This window comes from Rhinopithecus bieti, unplaced genomic scaffold (genome assembly GCF_001698545.2).
Source record: "Rhinopithecus bieti isolate Rb0 unplaced genomic scaffold, ASM169854v2 scaffold_68130, whole genome shotgun sequence".
Lineage (NCBI taxonomy): Eukaryota > Metazoa > Chordata > Mammalia > Primates > Cercopithecidae > Rhinopithecus > Rhinopithecus bieti.
The window spans coordinates 63,879-82,453 of NW_016825457.1; the positions used below are offsets into that span (position 1 = coordinate 63,879).

General features: G+C 38.9%; 1 protein-coding gene across 1 annotated transcript in view; it reads right to left on the minus strand.

Moving 5' to 3' along the window:
• The window catches only part of POLA1 (DNA polymerase alpha 1, catalytic subunit), a gene marked incomplete at its 5' end in the record, with an annotated part of 135,490 nt that overhangs the window by 14,914 nt on the left and 102,001 nt on the right, over positions 1 to 18,575 (minus strand). Inside the window, 3 exons of the mRNA XM_017863044.1 lie at positions 973 to 1,178; positions 3,009 to 3,101; positions 3,879 to 3,911. Coding sequence (XP_017718533.1) covers positions 973 to 1,178; positions 3,009 to 3,101; positions 3,879 to 3,911 — 332 coding nt within the window. The remainder of the gene's footprint in view (positions 1 to 972; positions 1,179 to 3,008; positions 3,102 to 3,878; positions 3,912 to 18,575) is intronic.

The following is an 18,575-nucleotide window of genomic DNA, read 5'->3' on the forward strand; positions in this document are numbered from 1 at the left end:
AAACCAAAAAATTTTTTTTTTTTTTTTTTGACGGAGTCTCGCTTCTTCGCCCAGGCTGGAATGCAATGGCGCAATCTCGGCTCACTGCAACCTCCACCTCCAAGGTTCAAGAGATTCTCCTGCCTCAGCCTCCCCAGTAGCTGGGATTAGAGGTATGCGCCACCACGCCCGGCTAAATTTGTATTTTTAGTAGAGACGGGGTTTCCCCATGTTGGCCAGGCTGGTCTCCAACTCCTGACCTCAAGTAATCTGCCCAACTCAGCCTCCCAAAGTGCTGGGATTACGGGCCTGAGCCACTGTGCCCGGCCTAAAAATTCATTTTGAAATGGGTGCTTTATACATTAATATGACCCTTAAAAAAGCAGGTCTTATTATCACATTCTTCAGTCTCAGGTGCAAAGCTAGGAGGTCAATCATGATATTTACTAATTCTGAGGTACACACAGGATTTGAGAAGTAGCCCTTAAATTAACTTGGTATTAGTAAGAATCTTTTATACATAAATCATATGGGTGGGAACAAAGTCTCACTCCATGGCCCATTTTGAATCCCAGAACATTTTAAGCCATAAAATGGGAAAATCTTATCAATTATGTTCCTAAAGAGACTCTAGGAAGATTCAGGAGCACAAAACAAGGCACTTTCTAATAGTAACAATAAAGCAAAACAAACCAACATCAACAAAACCAACTCTACAAGGATCTGAAGTGTGAAGGTTTACCCTTACCATGAGTTAAAAACTCATGAGATGTATCTTACAGCAAGCATTTCTTTCTGAGCAAATTTGGCTTTTTCTAAGTTTTAATCTACCTATAAAATTCCATTCCAAATAAGAATTATTAATAAGAATGAATAATAAAAATAACAAAGAAGTGTTCTTGCGCTTGGCAGATTCATAAGCATTCTCTACATCATTCACACCTGAATTTTTAAAAGACAAACAAGAAAAGCAAAACTGAAAGCTGAACTCACTTTCCAGTGTCTTTAGCAAGATCACACCAATCTCTTCTAACTATATCTAATCCTTTGAGCTCCTGCTTGGTGACATAATTCCCGTCTGACGTTGGCTCAACAACCAGAGCAGCGTATTTCTTTTTTTTCAGCAGTAGCAGAGACTTGAAAACCCCATCAATGTCTATTTCAAGCAGTTTGTACAACTTATTCACTTCACTTTTTACCTGTGAAAATTTCAAATATTAATATTAGCTTCTCAAACATCTAACAGGGAGAAGATAAACATGTTACAGATTCCTAAGAGTTAATCTAAACAGAACTTGAAGTCATACAATATTGGAATTTTACTTGGCTTGTATGTAACATGATATTACATAGGGTATAGAGCAAAGACACTGAAAACTGCAGGGACAAAAATAGATTAAAAAAAAAAGAGAGAGAGAGAGACAATAATAGATCATCCCATGCAACCAAAGGACAGGACTGGCTAGATCAGCCCCAGGTAATATATGAAAATTATCAAACAGTCTTTGTTGAATGTAAAGACTTAATACACATGTACAGTACTTGCCTCCAAACTATTCAGTTAGTTAGTGAACAGATAGTCCAACAAGTAAATATGTGGCCAGAAATAAAGAATCAAACTTTGACTATTAAAATAATGTTTAAGATCTCCCTTAACACCTTGACTATAAGCAAACAACTACATGCTGAACAAACAAATAAAGAGTCCTCTGCTCTTTCTGACAGGGTCAAGGCACAGAACATCGCCTCCAGGGAAAATATTCAACTTTTGAAGGCCCAGTATGAGTACAATGTGCCAGGCTTGCTGTCAAGTGAAGATTACCATTCAAATTCCACATATTCCAGGAGGGAAAGATAGGAAGTTGTCAGTTTGTAAGATGGTATCTTAGTTTTAGTTCATTGGGACAATATCTTAACATAGCAAGTGTTTCTAAAACACTGTGAATTGCGATTGCAAATTGCTATTAAGAGGCTACAAATGATTATTTTAAAATGTCTCCTCCCTTGTCTTTTCAAATATATTTTAAGTAATCCTGTAAAAATTACAGTTGTGAGTGTATATGTATGTAGGTATCTATGTATAAAATGCACCTGAATCCTACCAGACACACGAATCACACAGTGTAAGTACCAATGTGAACACATCTTAAACATAACACTTAGACTGTTTTCAAAGGAAAAATGGATTTACCATTTAAAGAAAAAAATAAATACCTTTGAATTTCACCCTTGAAACAAACAGCTGGAATAGAAATTAAAAACAAGAGGGGGCCGGGTGCGGTGGCTCATGCCTATAATCCCAGCACTTGGGAGTCCAAGGCAGGTGGATCACAAGGTCAGGAGATCGAGACCATCCTGGCCAACATGGTGAAACCCCGTCTCTACTAAAAACACAAAAATTAGGGGGGCGTCATGGTGCATGCCTGTAATCCCAGCTACTCAGGAGGCTGAGGCAGTAGAATTGCTTGAACCAGGGAGTCGGAGGTTGTAATGAGCCAAGATCACGCCACTGTACTCTAGCCTGACCACAGAGCGAGATTATGTCTCAAAAAAAACCAACCAAACAAACAAACAAAAATACAACAGGATTGGGCATGGAAGCTCATGCCTGTAATCCCAGAACTTTGAGAGGCCAAGCAGGGAGGATTGCTTGAACCCAGGAGTTCAAAACCAGCCTGGGCAAAAAAAAATCTCTACAAAAAAAAAATCTTTTTTAATTAGCTGGGCATGGTGGCGAGTGCCTGTGGTCCCAGCTACTCAGGAGGCTGAGGCGGGAGGATCACTTCAGCCCAGGAAGTCAAGGCTTCAGTGAGCCCTGATCGCACCACTGCACTCAAGCCTGGGTGACAGAGTGAGACTCTGTCTCAGAAAAAAATAATAAAGAAAGAAAAATAGAAGAACTGAGAGACACCAAGTTTATTATTTTCAGAAGCACACACATTCATATATACATGAATTTATAGTGTTCCATGTAAAAAACAGAATTCACAAAAATAAGTAAAGCAGATAATTTCATAAAATTATCTCACCTTGTTTCCCAACTTAAATACTTCTTCCAGATTGGTGCTATTGGTGTTTATCATAATTGAATCTGTATCTCCATAAATAACTTCAAGATTCATCTAATGAAAAGCAAAAATTGTAAAAATTAACAAAAACACAGTGACCATTACACACAATGAAACTAAAGATTTTCCATACTACAGAAATTACAGGCTCCACAGACTTTTCAAAAGTTTATGTTAATTATTATTTATATTGTCAGGGTATACAATGGAAGATTAAGCCCCTATAAACCAGAAAGGCAAGTACCCCGACATCAAGAAAATCTCTCAAATTTTCTTAAAACAGAGAGTGGAGTGGAAGGGGAATTGTGTCTAGTTTCAACAGAAACAAAATATCAAATTAAATAACGAGAAAAAAGAGAATAAAAGACTAGGAAATGGGGTTATATTTATCCACTGTACCACATGCTTAGTGGTCATGGCAATTTAAGAAGCGGAAACATAATGGATTCTATAAATTCAAGGGCACAAATCCATATTAAATTCTTAATACAGTTGCAAACAGTATTTAGTAGAATATGAAGAGTGCCAAAAAAAATCAATCATAACAAACAACACTAGAGCACATACAGTATAAAGGCCTGGAAATAAACTCTAATTAGCACTGTTACTAATTTGCTTGAAACACTCACATATAGGCTTCAAGCAGGGGCTAGATCATATCAGTGTTGGTAAAAGAAAAAAGCTGTAATACTTTAGGAGGGATTATAAATGTAAACTAGGCAACCTAAGAAGCAATTTCCAGTCTGTTTGGGTTACAGTTTTCCTTGAATACAAAAACATTACCAGTTACGATATTTAAGAGTTTTATACAATGAAAACGCTCAACATTACCTTTTGTACCATCTCTTTCGTATGCATCAAAATCTAAATGAAACAAAAGTCAAGATTAATACATTACACAATTATAAAGACATAAATAGAAGCACATAGAGATAGGTAGCTCTCACTGATTTGCCATTTCCATGTATTTCTAAAGCTCTTGAAGGTTTTCTAACGACAGCCCTTAAAATAACAGTAACATCAATGTAATCTAAAAATAAGTTTGCCTCTATGCTGATTCTGAGCCAGAGATACGCATGCATATACATAGGTATATATCTTTAATAAACACACAATAAAGTATCTCTATAACATGGCAAAAAAGCAAACTATTCTCATTACTAATACTTAAATAGAACTGCATGCCTTAAAAAAGCTTAACAAAGCATTTCAAATCTGGCAATTCTTACTCATGGTATTCAGGATCTTAAAAAAATAAAAAAAAAAAAAAAGTACACTACACTTAAAATTCTTCTCTAGACTAAATTCATTGAAGAAAGAGGGTAGATAGATTTTCACTATACTGCCTGGAGCTACCACAGTGGCCAGTAAAAAGGTGGGGCTCAAGAAACATTCAGTGAATGAAGACCAACAAGGATAGTAGCTGTTGATGGGTCTGTCCCCAGGCCCATATAGCTACAGATCAGAGATATTTAGGCTACAATATGGATGGAAATAAAAACTGATATAAATTATTTTGAGCCAGATCAGAAGTAACACATATTTTAACAGCCTCTTAAAAAATAGTAATATGACATAATTAGGACTCAGAGAGAAAGTGTGTGTGTGTGTGGGGGGTGTGTTTGTGGGGGTGTGTGTGTGTTTAAAATACATGTGGTAGATGCTGTGCAAGGAACACCTTGTGCATTTTCTCATTTCATTCCCCTAGATCTCCAAGGGGTGGCTACTATTAATAACCTCATTTGTTAGATGCCAAAAGACCAAGAGAAATTAGTGTCCTAGTAATGACAAAACAAGGATATGAACCCAAGCATTCTGACTCGAGTATGGGGCCTTAGTCACTCCATGCTATTGCCTCTCTGCTATCACCCATCTTTCAAAGCATCAGTCTAAAGCTGAGGTCACTTTTCCAATAGACCAAATAAAGGTTTATTTCATTCATATTTATTTCTCCTACTTCAATAGTCCTTCTTGTCAACTAAGCTCGTTTCATGGTGTCACATCTTTCTTGTCTTCCCTATTACAGAGCTTTGTAAATCCTGTCTTTAGAGTATCTTTTATATCTATCCATTACTTTCCATTTTTTATTGCCCTCTGCCCTTTATTACTATCTCCCACTTTTGTTCAGATGTTCACTGTATTAATATTATGTTCTTAGACAAGGAAGCCCTTTCTCCTGCCCTGGGGGTGGTGAATGGTGAGTTCTGATTAGGGTAAGCCAGTGGTTTTAATACCGACTGTACAGTGGAATCACCTGGGGATCTTAAAGAACCAAAAAACAAAAAACACAATACCTGGCCCCGACAGTATTCTTACATTGCAAGCTGGCTTAAGGACCACTGGACTAAGATAATCATGGCAATTCCATTCTGGAAACAGCGATCAGTTTAGGCGTGTGCATGTGAACAGAATCCTGGCCAATTAAACTTAAGGAGAATTCCTGTAGGATGCTTCTGTGAAAGGTTTTCCTTCCTGATTTGAGAGGGCAGGCGGTGGGGACTACCTTTTAGACTGAGGGCTGCTTGGAGCAGTGGCAACCATCACCGTGGCTATGAAGGGCCATTCCTAGGTGCAAGCTAACATGCTGAGCAGCAGGGCCGGCTGCAAGGTGGAAAGCGTCTGACTCCATGGAAATGAGGTTGTCACTGAGGATGAACCAATTCGCATCTCCATTGGCGTTAGGTCTCATCAACTCACCCTGAATATCATTACCAATCTCCTAAATGTTTTCAATGCCTCTCCGATGCCTACAAGGTCAAGACCAAATTCTGCAACTGCACCTAAACCACTGTTACACTTGTATGGCCTGTTATTCTTTTACACAGATCCTCTTGCTGGACAGAATAAATCTCCCAGTCTTCCAACAGTTAACTGTGTACAGACTCATCTTTTCATGCCTTCACTCGTGCAGTGTGTCTCCTACCTGGAATTCCTTCCCCAGTCCTTTTCCTGTCATTGAATTTTACAACCTTCGGCTCAAATCCTTGCATGAGCTGACTGGCCCAACCCATACCCGTCTCTCTCCTCTCATCTGTGTTTGCATTATTCTACTAGTACTTGAATGATGCTTTATGTTATTAGCTCCCACCTAGCCACCCCAAACTAGACTACAAGCTCCTGGAGGTCAGACCACGTGTTGGTGGCTGAGTGCAGACTTCACTATAACAGGCACTCAAAAAACTGTTTGCCAGGTGACTAATAGGTCCTGTAGTAATCCCAATTACTTTTCCACTAGACACTAAAATTCAGCTAACATAAAAAACACTCTCCCCAACTTCATCTTCATTTTTTAACATTTACATTGCAGGGAAAGGCATTGTGGGAGAATACTTGACAATTCCTTTAGGGAAAGGGCAATAATGAGATCAACCCAAGGCAAATTAATCATAGTGAGGACAGAACTACTCATCAAGAGTCCTCTTTACCCTCTGCCTCTCACAGTTTGCTAGACTTAGCTTTCCTCATCACAATGGACAACACCATAACACAACTGTTACCTCAATAAAATACCTGAGGAGCAGATTGTCAACCTTTTACTACAACTCCACATATTCAATAACCAATTTCTTCTACTCTTGTTTCACAACATGAACCAAATCTACTACATCATCCCTGAGTGTACCTTCAATGTGAACTGGCAGCCTTCACCTTTCAGATCCATCATCCACCCCTACTCCATCCTGTCACCAACTCACAACCATTGCCATGCATAACCTGAGGACTACTACCAAAACGATTTTCTTTGGTGGCAGAAACCTTTTGGTGGATGTCTTTTTTTGCAGAAATGGTAAACTATAGATTATGCCGCAACTGCTTTTTTCACCTAGCACTTATCCTAGAGGCTATTTCAAATCCACACATAAAGAGCTGCCTTATTATTTTTTAATGACTACACAGTACCCCATTGTATAAATAGAACATAATTTATTTAACTAGTGTTCTATTAATGAACATACAAGTTGTTTCTACTCTTTACCGTTATAACCATACTTCAACAAATAATCCCTATACATGTGTAATATACAAATCTGCCAGTAACAAGACAAGTGGACGTGCTGGGTCAAAGGTTGTTATGTTTCGAAGTTTTAAAAATAAATATAACCCAATAGCTCTCTACAGAGGTTGTACTGATTTCTGTGGATCTTACCATCTTTTCAGTGGGCCTCACGAGTAGCTGATGACAATGTTCTGTCTCAGGTTCAAGGTCCTCACCACAGTTTGTCAACTCTTCAGCCCATTCTATACAAGACAACCCACAACCAGTCTGACCCCGAACCTGTCATGTTTTTTCACTAAGCAGTTCTAGATGGTGGGCATCACAGTGCCCTCTCTAGTCTAATGCTTATCCAAGTGCTAATGAGCAGAAACACTCGAAAGCTGCCCTCAAGTCCAGCCCTCAACTCAAACTGCTCACTGGGGAGGGCTCAGCTGTTAGATACCCAGGGAGCTACCAAATTCTTACTATCTACCGGAGGCCTGGTACATGGGAGCTGTTAATAAACATTTATAGAATGCTAAGTGAATAATCCTAAGGGGTACACAGTATTATAAATCCCAACTGACAGATGAGGAAAATCAGGCTCTGAGATTTTGCCCAAGAGCTTGATCTAGAAGCTGGACTTTGTTTCATTTTCTTTTCATTATGTCCCACTACCTTCTAAAATAAAATAAAATAAAGCCTCATACCACATAAATGTTCTAGAAGCCAACAATCAAGAACTTATACATTACAGATATTTTCCCCATTGAAGAAACACATTTTAAAAAATAGCCACAAGTACCCAGAAAGGTCTACTAGACACAAGGTACCATGATTACAAGATGACCATTCATAAGTTCACTTTGAAGTGACAAGTGTAATATTAAAGCTGCCCATTCTGACAGAAAAATCACTTTATAAGTGCTAACGGCTAGAAAACAGGGCTATAAAGGCTTGCTAAATTCATTAATAAGGCAGTCTGCAGTTATCTGATTTCACAGCAACACCTGCATATTTATCTACTCATTACCAATTGGATGATGGAATTTTTTCAAGCACATTTCAAAAATCTGCCAACTTCAAGTGTAAAAAAATAAACTTTGTGGTTAATTTTTCCCTTAACAAAGTACAGCTGTTGAGAATAATTGTTCAAGATCTTACCCTGTAATGTCAACTGCAACAGAACAAAGAGTATTTAATTAGCAAATCTATCCAGTAATTCAACACCTATTATATAAAATGCCTTCGTGATTTTATTCAGGATAATTTGCTAAGAGGGTTATTACTGACATTCAGATGGAATTTAAAATTCCTACGCAAGTCGAGTCATAATAGCAGTAATGATCTCCCCAATCAGGAGACTCGGTGTCACACAAGGCTCTCTTGCAATGCAGCAGCCGATTTCCTGACTTCTTAATTCCTGGGCTCAGCTCAGTGAGAGCCCTTCATGCCGATATTTCAGTCAGCAATACATCTTTAATGGGACTCTATTAAAATAACTAGAACAAAAATGACTTTTTTTTGGTTAAAAAGAATGACAGCACTGCCATCATATCAATCATTGCAGGCTTTGCAGAACAGTGCCGTTAGGGGAAAAGAGGAGGGGGAAACAGGAAAGGGGTGGAGGTGGGGAGAGCAATAATTAAAATAATACGAAAAGGAATTTTAACCCCAGTCTGAGCTTCTGAAGGCTGGAAAAGGGTAGTGGAAACCAGAAAGGAAATTTAGATGTGTATCAAAAATTGTTTTCTAAAGAAAATAATTTGTTCATGAATACACCCACGATATGGTTTACTAAGCAGAAAGATGTTTTTTTGTGTGCCAAGGTTAACAACAGCAGCAACCTAAGACCAACTACTACCAAGATGTGTATTTGTAGGCTCTCCTAATAAGTTCAGGATAACACCTGAGTCTTTGTATTTTGTTAAAATAGAATACTGTTGTTTTGCAAAGCATCCAAAGGTTATGAAATGTTTTTAGATGCTATTACAGACTAAAAGAGTACTTATTAATACTAAACAATAGAGAGAAAACACCAGCTTTCCACAGCTTAAAAAAAAAGTTTCAAGGTCCTACTCCAAAAACATGTCTACTATAGTATTACATATTAACGAGAAACCCACTTGGGTGTGTGATGCAGATATTAAACACAAAGGATATCCTACAAGTTAAGAAAATGTTGAGAAAGGTGAAATTCTAAACAAATAATGCACAAACAGAATGACAACTGAAATCTCAATGGCTTTAGGATTCTTCCATTATCGATTATATAAAATTAGAAATAAACTGGAAATTAAACAATACATTAGCATAACAGGGGCAGTAAAATAAATGGTTTTGAAGGCTAGGGAAGAGAAAGGCAGATGAAATATTAATATAAATATTATGATATTTGATAATCCAACCATTACCTAAGCGTTCCACATTCCAAATTTCAGCAACTGCCAAGCAGGACTGAGTGCTACTCAGTTTTCCCACTTGGTGAACAATTTATTTCATCCTTAGTCTATTAGATTGTCTTTTTCCTATTCTCTGTTATTCTTAGATTTGTGTCTTCTCTAAAAATGCTCAAGAAACATGGGCTATGGATTTAATAAGCATCGTACTTTCTGTCTTCAGTAAACACTTTTGTGATACTGGCCTACTTACTGCCTTTAAACCTTAGTTTTACTTTCTCTAAAATTGGGGTGATATTCCCACCTTGCTCCCTGAGCTAGGTAAGAATAAAAAGAACCATATGTTTAAAAGTGCTTTGCAAAGATAAAATGTTATACAAATATTCATGGGTTTTTTTTTTTGTTGTTGTTGTTTTTTAAAGCCTAGGGTCTGGAATCAGAGCACTTGTTTAAACTGCCAATTACCAGCTAAGTGATTTGGGACCAAGCTGGTTTCCCTTTCTAGGTCTCAACATCCTCATTTATAAAATGAAGAGGTTGAGATTCCTTGCAGATCTAAAAATCTAGAATCCAACTTTGACATGTAGAAACGTCTCTTCATTATATTTGGTTGGTTTGTCTTTCAACCACATTTACTTCTTCAATATTAGGAAAAATTAGGCACTAGTGTATCTAACAAGGATAACTAGCATTGTGAGGATATATTTCCATATTCTAGGTTGTTTTTGAGGGCTATGTGGTTGTAAAATAACTAGAAACATGTAAGTTCTCACAAGTTGTCTGGATACATCTTTATGCACTTAATGTGAGTGGGTACATTTAAAATACATAATAACATTCAACACCTGTTGAGATTTCTTTTCCACACTTAGGGAGTATATATACACATATACACATATATCAAGATTTCTCAAATTCAGTACTGTTAACATTTTAGGCTGAATAATTATTTATTATAAGGAGCTATCCTGTGTCTACTGTGGGATGTTTAGCAACATCCCTAGCCCCTACCCACTAGATTTCATCAGTAGTATGAGTGCACACATATGCCTGTGTGCTCTTCTTCTCTCCAGCTGTGAAAACTAAAATTGTGTCCAGATATTGCCAAACACTTCCTAGGAGGAGCAAAACTGCACCGGTTGAGAATCAGTGATACACACCGATGACAGCATTTTCTCTCTCCAGGCACACATTCAATTGTTGGTCCCACAAGCATTCATTATAAATCCCACCCATCTCCTCCAAACCCTTAACCAGCTCCAAAGATGATAACTGGCCCCTCCAGAAACCTTCAACCAGAACAAAGGACTGATTTCCTTTCTATCTTTTTTTTTTTGAGATGGAGTCTCGCTCTGTCGCCCAGGCTGGGAGTGCAGTGGCACGATCTCGGCTCACTGCAACCTCTACTTTCCAGGTTCAAGCAATTCTCCTGCCTCAGCCTCCCGAGTAGCTGGTATTACAGACGGGTGCCACCATGCCCAGCTAGTTTTCATATTTTTAGTAGAGACGGGGTTTCACCATGTTGGCCAGGCTGGCCTGGAACTCCCGACCTCAGGTGAGCCACCCTCCTCGGCTTCCCAAAGTGCTGGGATTACAGGCGTGAGTCATCGCGCCCGGCCCCAAATGGTTTCCTTTCTAATCCAATGAGCCCACATATGTTACACTAACTATACTGCATCTTTCCAATGTGGCACCTTTTCTGCATTCCCATGTCCTTCCTTCAGACACCCATCACTCACTTGGCCTACCTGTCTCTAGCATCACTACCTCCCAAGCCAATCTTCACACTTTGCCAGTGTTCCTTCTGTAATAAAATGTACTCCTTGAAATAAAATTCAAACCCCTGAGCCTGTCCTTGAGACTCATCTAGTTGAGGCCTATCTCATCTTCTAACACTTCCTACATGCACCTTCAATCCAGCCCTCCCAAAATATTTTAGGTTCATTAAACATGCTGTGCTTTTTTTCTTGCTTCTGTGTTTTTACATGCTGTTTCCCCAAGTGGTTAAAAATGTGAGTTGAGAAGTTAGGCTGTGTGATGATTAATCTTATGTGTCAACTTGGCTAAGTCATGGTACCCAGATATTTGGTCAAACACCAGTCTAGATGTCACTGTAAAGGTATTTTTTAAAAATGAGATTAACATTTAAATCAGTTGACTCTGAGTACAGCAGTATATCCACCACAGTGTGAGTGGGCCCCATCCAATCAGTTGATGGCCCTAAAAGAAAAAGACTGAGGTCCCTCAAGGGAGAAGGAATTCTGCTGCAGGCTGCTTTCGAACTGTAGGTGAAACATCAACTCTTCCCTGGGCTGCCAGCCTGCCCCACAGATTTCAGACTTGACAGCCTCCACAATAAATGTCACACACACACACACACACACACACACACACACACACACCACCTCTCCTATTGGCTCTGTTTCTCTGGAGAACCCTAATATAGGCTCCCTGGATTCAAAGCCTAACAGCACTGCTAATAAGCTGTGTAATGACCTCTGGCAAACAATACAACCTCTCTAACCTTCCAGTTCCTCAACTGTAAAATGGAGATAGCAACTGAAGCATCCTAATAGGGCTGCTGTGAGCATTAAATTTAACAACGTATGTACTTTGTTTTGTACGATCTCTGGGACCTAAGAGCTCAATAAATGTTAGGGGTTATTATTACCTAACACCTACTTATTTCACAAGGAACTTAATACCATCAGAAAAGCCTTCTCGAGACTCCCCAACCCAATGATATTAACGAGTATCCTAGTCCTATGTATCCCCCAAAGTACTCTGTGCATACCACAACACACCACTCTATTAAAAAAGGTAAGATTAAGAGACCATAAGCAAATTATAGGCAGAGATCATATCATGGGCATTAAACCTAACAGAATGCCTGGCACAAAGTAATAATTCAATAAATATTTATTTTTTAGGCTCGAGTAAAAGGAGGAAAACGCCTAGTGGTCCAGCTTGAGAAGAGCAAAGCCATTATCAATCAGTAAGTGCATCTCTACAACAACAGGACCCTAAAGTTGGTTACAAAAACCTTCAATGAAGCCCACACACAGTACACATTTAAATGCCCGCTCTTTCCATGCAAAAAATGAAGAGTGAATCAGTTTTGATCCCACCTTCAAACACAATGCATGTTATATAAACAAATATTCACTCAAGAGAAACAAATTTCTATTCGAATGACAAAGGCCCATTAATTATAAACTTGACTATAAGTGTACCTCTCCCATACAACTACAGTTTCCAGATAAACTGATTTTGTTTTAAATCCTTAATTTACAACCTAGACCTTCTGGTAGCTCATGTGTGAAGAATATAAAACACACTGAATAAACAACAATTTCTGAAAGGTTTCTCCTCCCAAAAAGACAAATTTAATACTATTTATGAGTATCTCTCCATTATTGCCCTACAATATGACAGGGCTATTATTTTGATACCAAAACTTAAAATACCACAAACTATGCCTTTGAATGTGTGAAAGGAAAAGTGAATTTCTTCCCTGTCTTATAACATGTTTTATAATTTCTTGTCCCCAGCATGATTATTTATTCATCCTGTGGATTCTTAAAAACCTACTTTACATGCTGACCTTTAAGAACTCAGTTTTCACCTTTAAAGAAACCTTCCTTTCACAATATTCTTATTCTCCATTCCTCTTCCAGTCTAGAAGCTCACGTCCTATATGTTTCACTTGAATTTACAAGTATTCCTGCCGTTCTTGGGGTTATATCTGACACAGGACAGTGGACAGCTTGTAAAGCTGGCCTTAAAGCACACTGGAACCAAATCTACTCACTGACACAAGAGCTCAATATGAGCCTATACAATCTTAAATATTATATCCCCAGTTAACAAAAAACAAAAAACCTAAGATACTAAAATTAAAACTGGAGCAGTAGGTATTAACCTAAGGTCAAGAAATCTGAAAATCCCCTGAAATTGTCAGCAAAGATTTGAATGTCTGCTTACATGCATTTTTCTAGAAAGAAGATCCACATATTTAACCAAACCTGAAATTCTGATTTGTTTAATCATAAGTACCACTGAGGATGCTCCAACTCACCGTAAGAATAGAACTTTCAGAGTTCTTAACATTCACAATTTTCATTAAGACTAGAAACACACTCACCCAAAGGTCCTTGCCCCTTGCTTTTGAGGTGGGTGTTTTCAGCCCCTACCTACAGTTTATTTCGCTCACAGAAACATGTACATGTGAAAAGGCTCAGAGATTTGGCTCCCTGATTGACTCCTCATATAACTCACCCAGGGGGGCTAATTAAGACATGGCCAAACTATGTCCATGCTTTAGTGAATATCAGCGCTCAAGCAAGTTTCACATAACCTGATTAAAATTGACTCAAAGTGTCTTACTTCAGTAATCACTTAGACAGAATGAATTTTACATTAGTGGGATCAAGCATGCACCAGGCCTCAGTGGAAATGAAAAGGGCTTATAGTAATAGGATTTATAAACCCACCCATTAGGTTAATGGCTAAATGATTTACATGTAACTTTCTCCCCCATCCCGCCTTCCCTCACCCTTTAACTCAGTAAAAACTACGCTTGGCATTTTCCACTGCAGTGCCACACACAAAGGAAATAGCCTTTCTATTTTGGGACATTCTAATTTCTAATAATGGCTTGGGTAGCTACCATTAACTCTTTCAAAGCACAAATAATTGACTAATAAAATTAAGTATTCTATAAGGCCTAAAAGTGCTTAATTGATCATAATTGTCTATTTGAGAAGAAGGCGTCAGGCTGGCTATGCTCAGATAATGAAGTTGGGCAATTCTGAAGCACTGCAATCAGTGTAATACTTACAGCTAAAAAGGACATTAGCATTTTCTAGAATCTGTAACATTTTCTTTATAACTGAGGTCATGGGAAAATCTGACCAGAAAACTTTGAGCTCCCAGCTCCCACAAATGGCAGATTTAACAACTTGTCCCTTGTCATTACTAAGCTCCTGGTCTGAAGCTCAATTCTGGAAGAGCACACAGCTGGTAGTCTGGAGAACCTGAAGTTGGACAGTGACCAAGGTGGTGCTGTCACCATTTTGACAGAAGCATTTTGATTTCTAGAAAGCTCCTTTTTAGGATCAGTATGTGACAAAATAGTCATTGGAGTGTCCATAATTACTCTCTTCCTCAAATGAAGTGAGATGAGGGAGAACGTTTTAAGCCCTGCACCTCAGAGGGTAATTCCCTTGCTCAGTACCAGAGCTAAATACTAAATTATGCTCTATCATGACCACACTTTCTAGATGGCCTCTTAAAGCAACTCTTTATTTTTTACAAAGTGGCATCCCTTGCCCACCTCCATTGTACTATAAGTTCAACAAACAGATTCTATGAGCTAGCTATGATTAAAGCACAGAGGGTTCCCACTTTATTTTTTTAATTTATTTTTTATTATTATACTTTAAGTTCTAGGGTACATGTGCACAGCGTGCAGGTTTGTTAACATATGTATACATGTGCCATGCTGGTGTGCTGCACCCGTTAACTCGTCATTTACATTAGGTGTATCTCCTAATGTTATCCCTCCCCTCTCCCTCATCCCATGACAGGCCCCGCTGTGTGATGTTCCCCACCCTGTGTCCAGGTGTTCTCATTGTTCAATTTCCACCTATGAGTGAGAACATGTGATGTTTGGTTTTCTGTCCTTGCGACAGTTTGCTCAGAATGATGGTGTCCAGCTTCATCCGTGTCCCTACAAAGGACATGAACTCACCCTTTTTTGTGGCTGCATAGTATTCCATGGTGTATATGTGCCACATTTTCTTAATCCAGTCCATCATTGATGGACATTTGGGTTGGTTCCAAGTCTTTGCTATTGTGAATAGTGCCGCAATAAACATACGTGTGCACTTTAAAAAAAAAAAATCTTCTTTGAGAAAGATGGTCTAGTTTTAGGGAAATGTAACTGTGTTCAACTGTCCAGAGAAACGTGTTGTAGACACATGTTCAGACATATCTTTAGAATAAATACAGTTGACCCTTGAACAATGCGGAGGTTAGGGGCACCAATCCCCTTGCAGTCAAAAATCCATGTATAACTTTTGACTCCCTTAAAACTTAACCTATTAATAGTCTACCGTTGACCAGAAACCTTGCCAATAACATAAACAGTTAATGCATTATTTTGTATGTTTATATGTATTATATACATAAAAAACTAGAGAAAAAAATGTTCTTCTTACAATATGAAGGTGGGCAATAAACTAGAAAAAAAATGATTTCTTACAATAAACTATAGAAAAAATGTTACTAAGAAAATCATAAGGAAGATAAAATATCTTTACTATTCACTAAGTCGAAGTAGACCATCATAAGGGTCTTCATCCTCATCATTTTCATGTCGAGTAGGGCTGAGGAGGAAGAGGGGCTGGTTTTGCCGACTCCAGGGTGGCAGAGGTGGAAGAACATTTATGTATTCACACAGTTCAAACTCATGTTGGTTAAGGGTCAACTATATATTTAAGAATCAATCAAATGACATATTCCCATTTATCAATCACATTTTTTCTCCTGTCCCATTATATTTTATACTTTCACTGGGAAGAATCCAGAGAAATTCTGAATCAAACAGAGATCAAGTTGAAGAAAGTAATTCAGGATGGAGATACAGAATATGAAGAAGCAATATAAAGGATATATGAGGTTTGGCTACTCACTGCTTTAAAAAAAGCAATCTCCTTCAGTTTTGAACTTTGTGCTTTTTTTTTTTGGGGGGGGAAACAGGGTCTCACTGTGTCACCCAGGCTGGAGTGCACTGGGGCAATCTTGGGTCACTGCAGCCTTGACCTCCTAGGCTAAAGCAATCCTCCCACATCAGCCTCCCAAGTAGTTGGGACTATAGGCGCACCCCACCAAGCCTGGCTATTTTTTTTTTTCTTAATTTTTTTGTAAAGACAGGGTCTCACTATGTTGCCTACCCTGGTCTCAAGCAATCCTCCCACCTCAGAACCCCAAAGTGCTGGGATTACAGGTGTAAGTCACTGCACCCAGCCTGTGCATTTCCACTCTCTAATTTGGTCAAGGCTCAAGAATTTGGTATGAATTATAGGAAGCACTATATTGTCTTGTCATTAGGACCTCAAGAAGAACTCATTCATTCAAACACCAACAGTATTTACTAAACTCTTCTCATATGCTAGGTGTAGGTGGTAGGGAACACAACTGTAAATGATTCAGACATGATCCCTTCTCTCTTATAGTGCATAACCCCCAGTAGAGCAGAGAACCAAATAGGCAACTGGAAAATACACACATACTACATACACACACATACATAACAGGGGCCCCTGGGGCAGGAGTAAGAGAAAAGTCCATAAAAACAGATAATGTGTAAGGGGAAGGTGAATATAGGGAATAATAGGAAAAGGAGGATGGAAGAACAGTGTTTGTGAAGATGCAAAGAACACAGGGAAACACTGAATGGTGAGTAAAAAGAAATAATTAAGTTTTAAAGAAAGTTTTAAAAAAACTTTTTTTTTTTTTTTTTAAACAAAGGCAAAAAAAATAAAATGTATGGTTGAGGCTAGAATGTTCAGGGGAAATGGAGAGGGGGTAGGAGAGAGGCCCAATTGTGAAGGGCCTTATAAGTCACATTAAGGACTTTAAGCTGGGGAGTGGCATAAGCAGACTGGCAGTTTAAAGAGTTCTCTCTGGCTATAAAACATCTGGAGAATACTTGAGGGGGCAGTGTCCAGGGAGATGTAATGAGGCCTGAATAGCATAATTGCAGTGACACTGGAGATAGAGAATCACAGATATTTAGGAAGTGGAATCTACAGGACTTGGCACTGGGCTGGATTTGAGGCATTAGGAAGAGATAGGAGTCAAGAATGATACCCATGTTCCTGGCTTAACAACTGGGTAAACAGTGTCATCATTCGCTGAGACAGGGAATCAGGGAAGGGAAACAGGTTGGCAAGCAGAACTGCAAGGGCAGTTTTGAAACTGAATAGGATATGCCTGTGGAACATGTCAATGGAGATCACAGAGAGGCAGACAGAAAAGAAGACGTTCAGCAGAGGGGATGTAAGGAATTTCAGGTACAAGAAATTCAACGCTTAACAGAGATGCAATATATTAATATGAATAAACCAAAGTAATATCAGCATGCAGACAATAACAGAACCCTTCAAAACGCTTGGTACAGCTCACTGAAGGGGTAGCCAGAAAAAACGGAGACTAGGCAAGTTAGCACCAAAATCCATGGTAATGGTGCTAGAGTGGCAGGTGCTCCATGGTTCTCCTGATTCCTCATTCCTCCTCCAGTACCTTCTGTTCCCTTTCAGCTATCAGATCTCCATTCTTTCTGTTACTATTGGCAGGTGTCACACAAACCAGGAGCCACTAGCATATCTGATGTAGGCTGCCATAGTCAAGACAGTCAGGCACCACACAGTGACCTTTAATGAGAATGATCCTAACAGGTGGCTAGTGCTTAATACAAATAATTGTATTAAGCCTCTGAACAAGGTCAAAAAAGGAAAGCACCTTGCTTTGTCATGTGCAACCAAAACTACAAGCTGTGGCTTAACAAACAGCAGGCAAAACTTTTGCAATGGCTCCCCTCCTTGAGGCCACGTTGATAGGCTCAACAGGAAGACTGAACACCAATCAAGTCACAAGAGCCTCCTAGAGTCCTCTACACCTATATAACCACCCTTTTCACTGCCTCTCTTCTGCACTGGGGAGGAGGAAAGAGGTGGGGGTAGTTCTATTTTATGTTAAGTTTGGTGCTATTTGCTAGCAGTTACCATTTATACTTACCCAATAAAGATAAGTATACCCTTCCAGAGAAACTAAGTCATTAAGTGATGGTATTAATTGCTTTTGTCATGAACTAGATTTTATAACATCAAATGTCTCACAGTTTTCATGGACCTTTAACCTCAGAGCAAGCCACTGTTCAGACACAACAGACAGCTTTGGGTGGAAGGGGGTGGGAGGAGCCTAAACAACCTTTTCTGAAAGACAAACACCTCTATCGTGGCCCAGAAATTCCACTGGGTGGTAAGAAGCCAGGAGTCCTGTGACCTGCAGTGGGACTCCATGTGCTAATCTACAGCCTTTCTCCTTGACCTCTACATCCAAAAAAAAAAAAAAAAAAAAAAAAAAAAA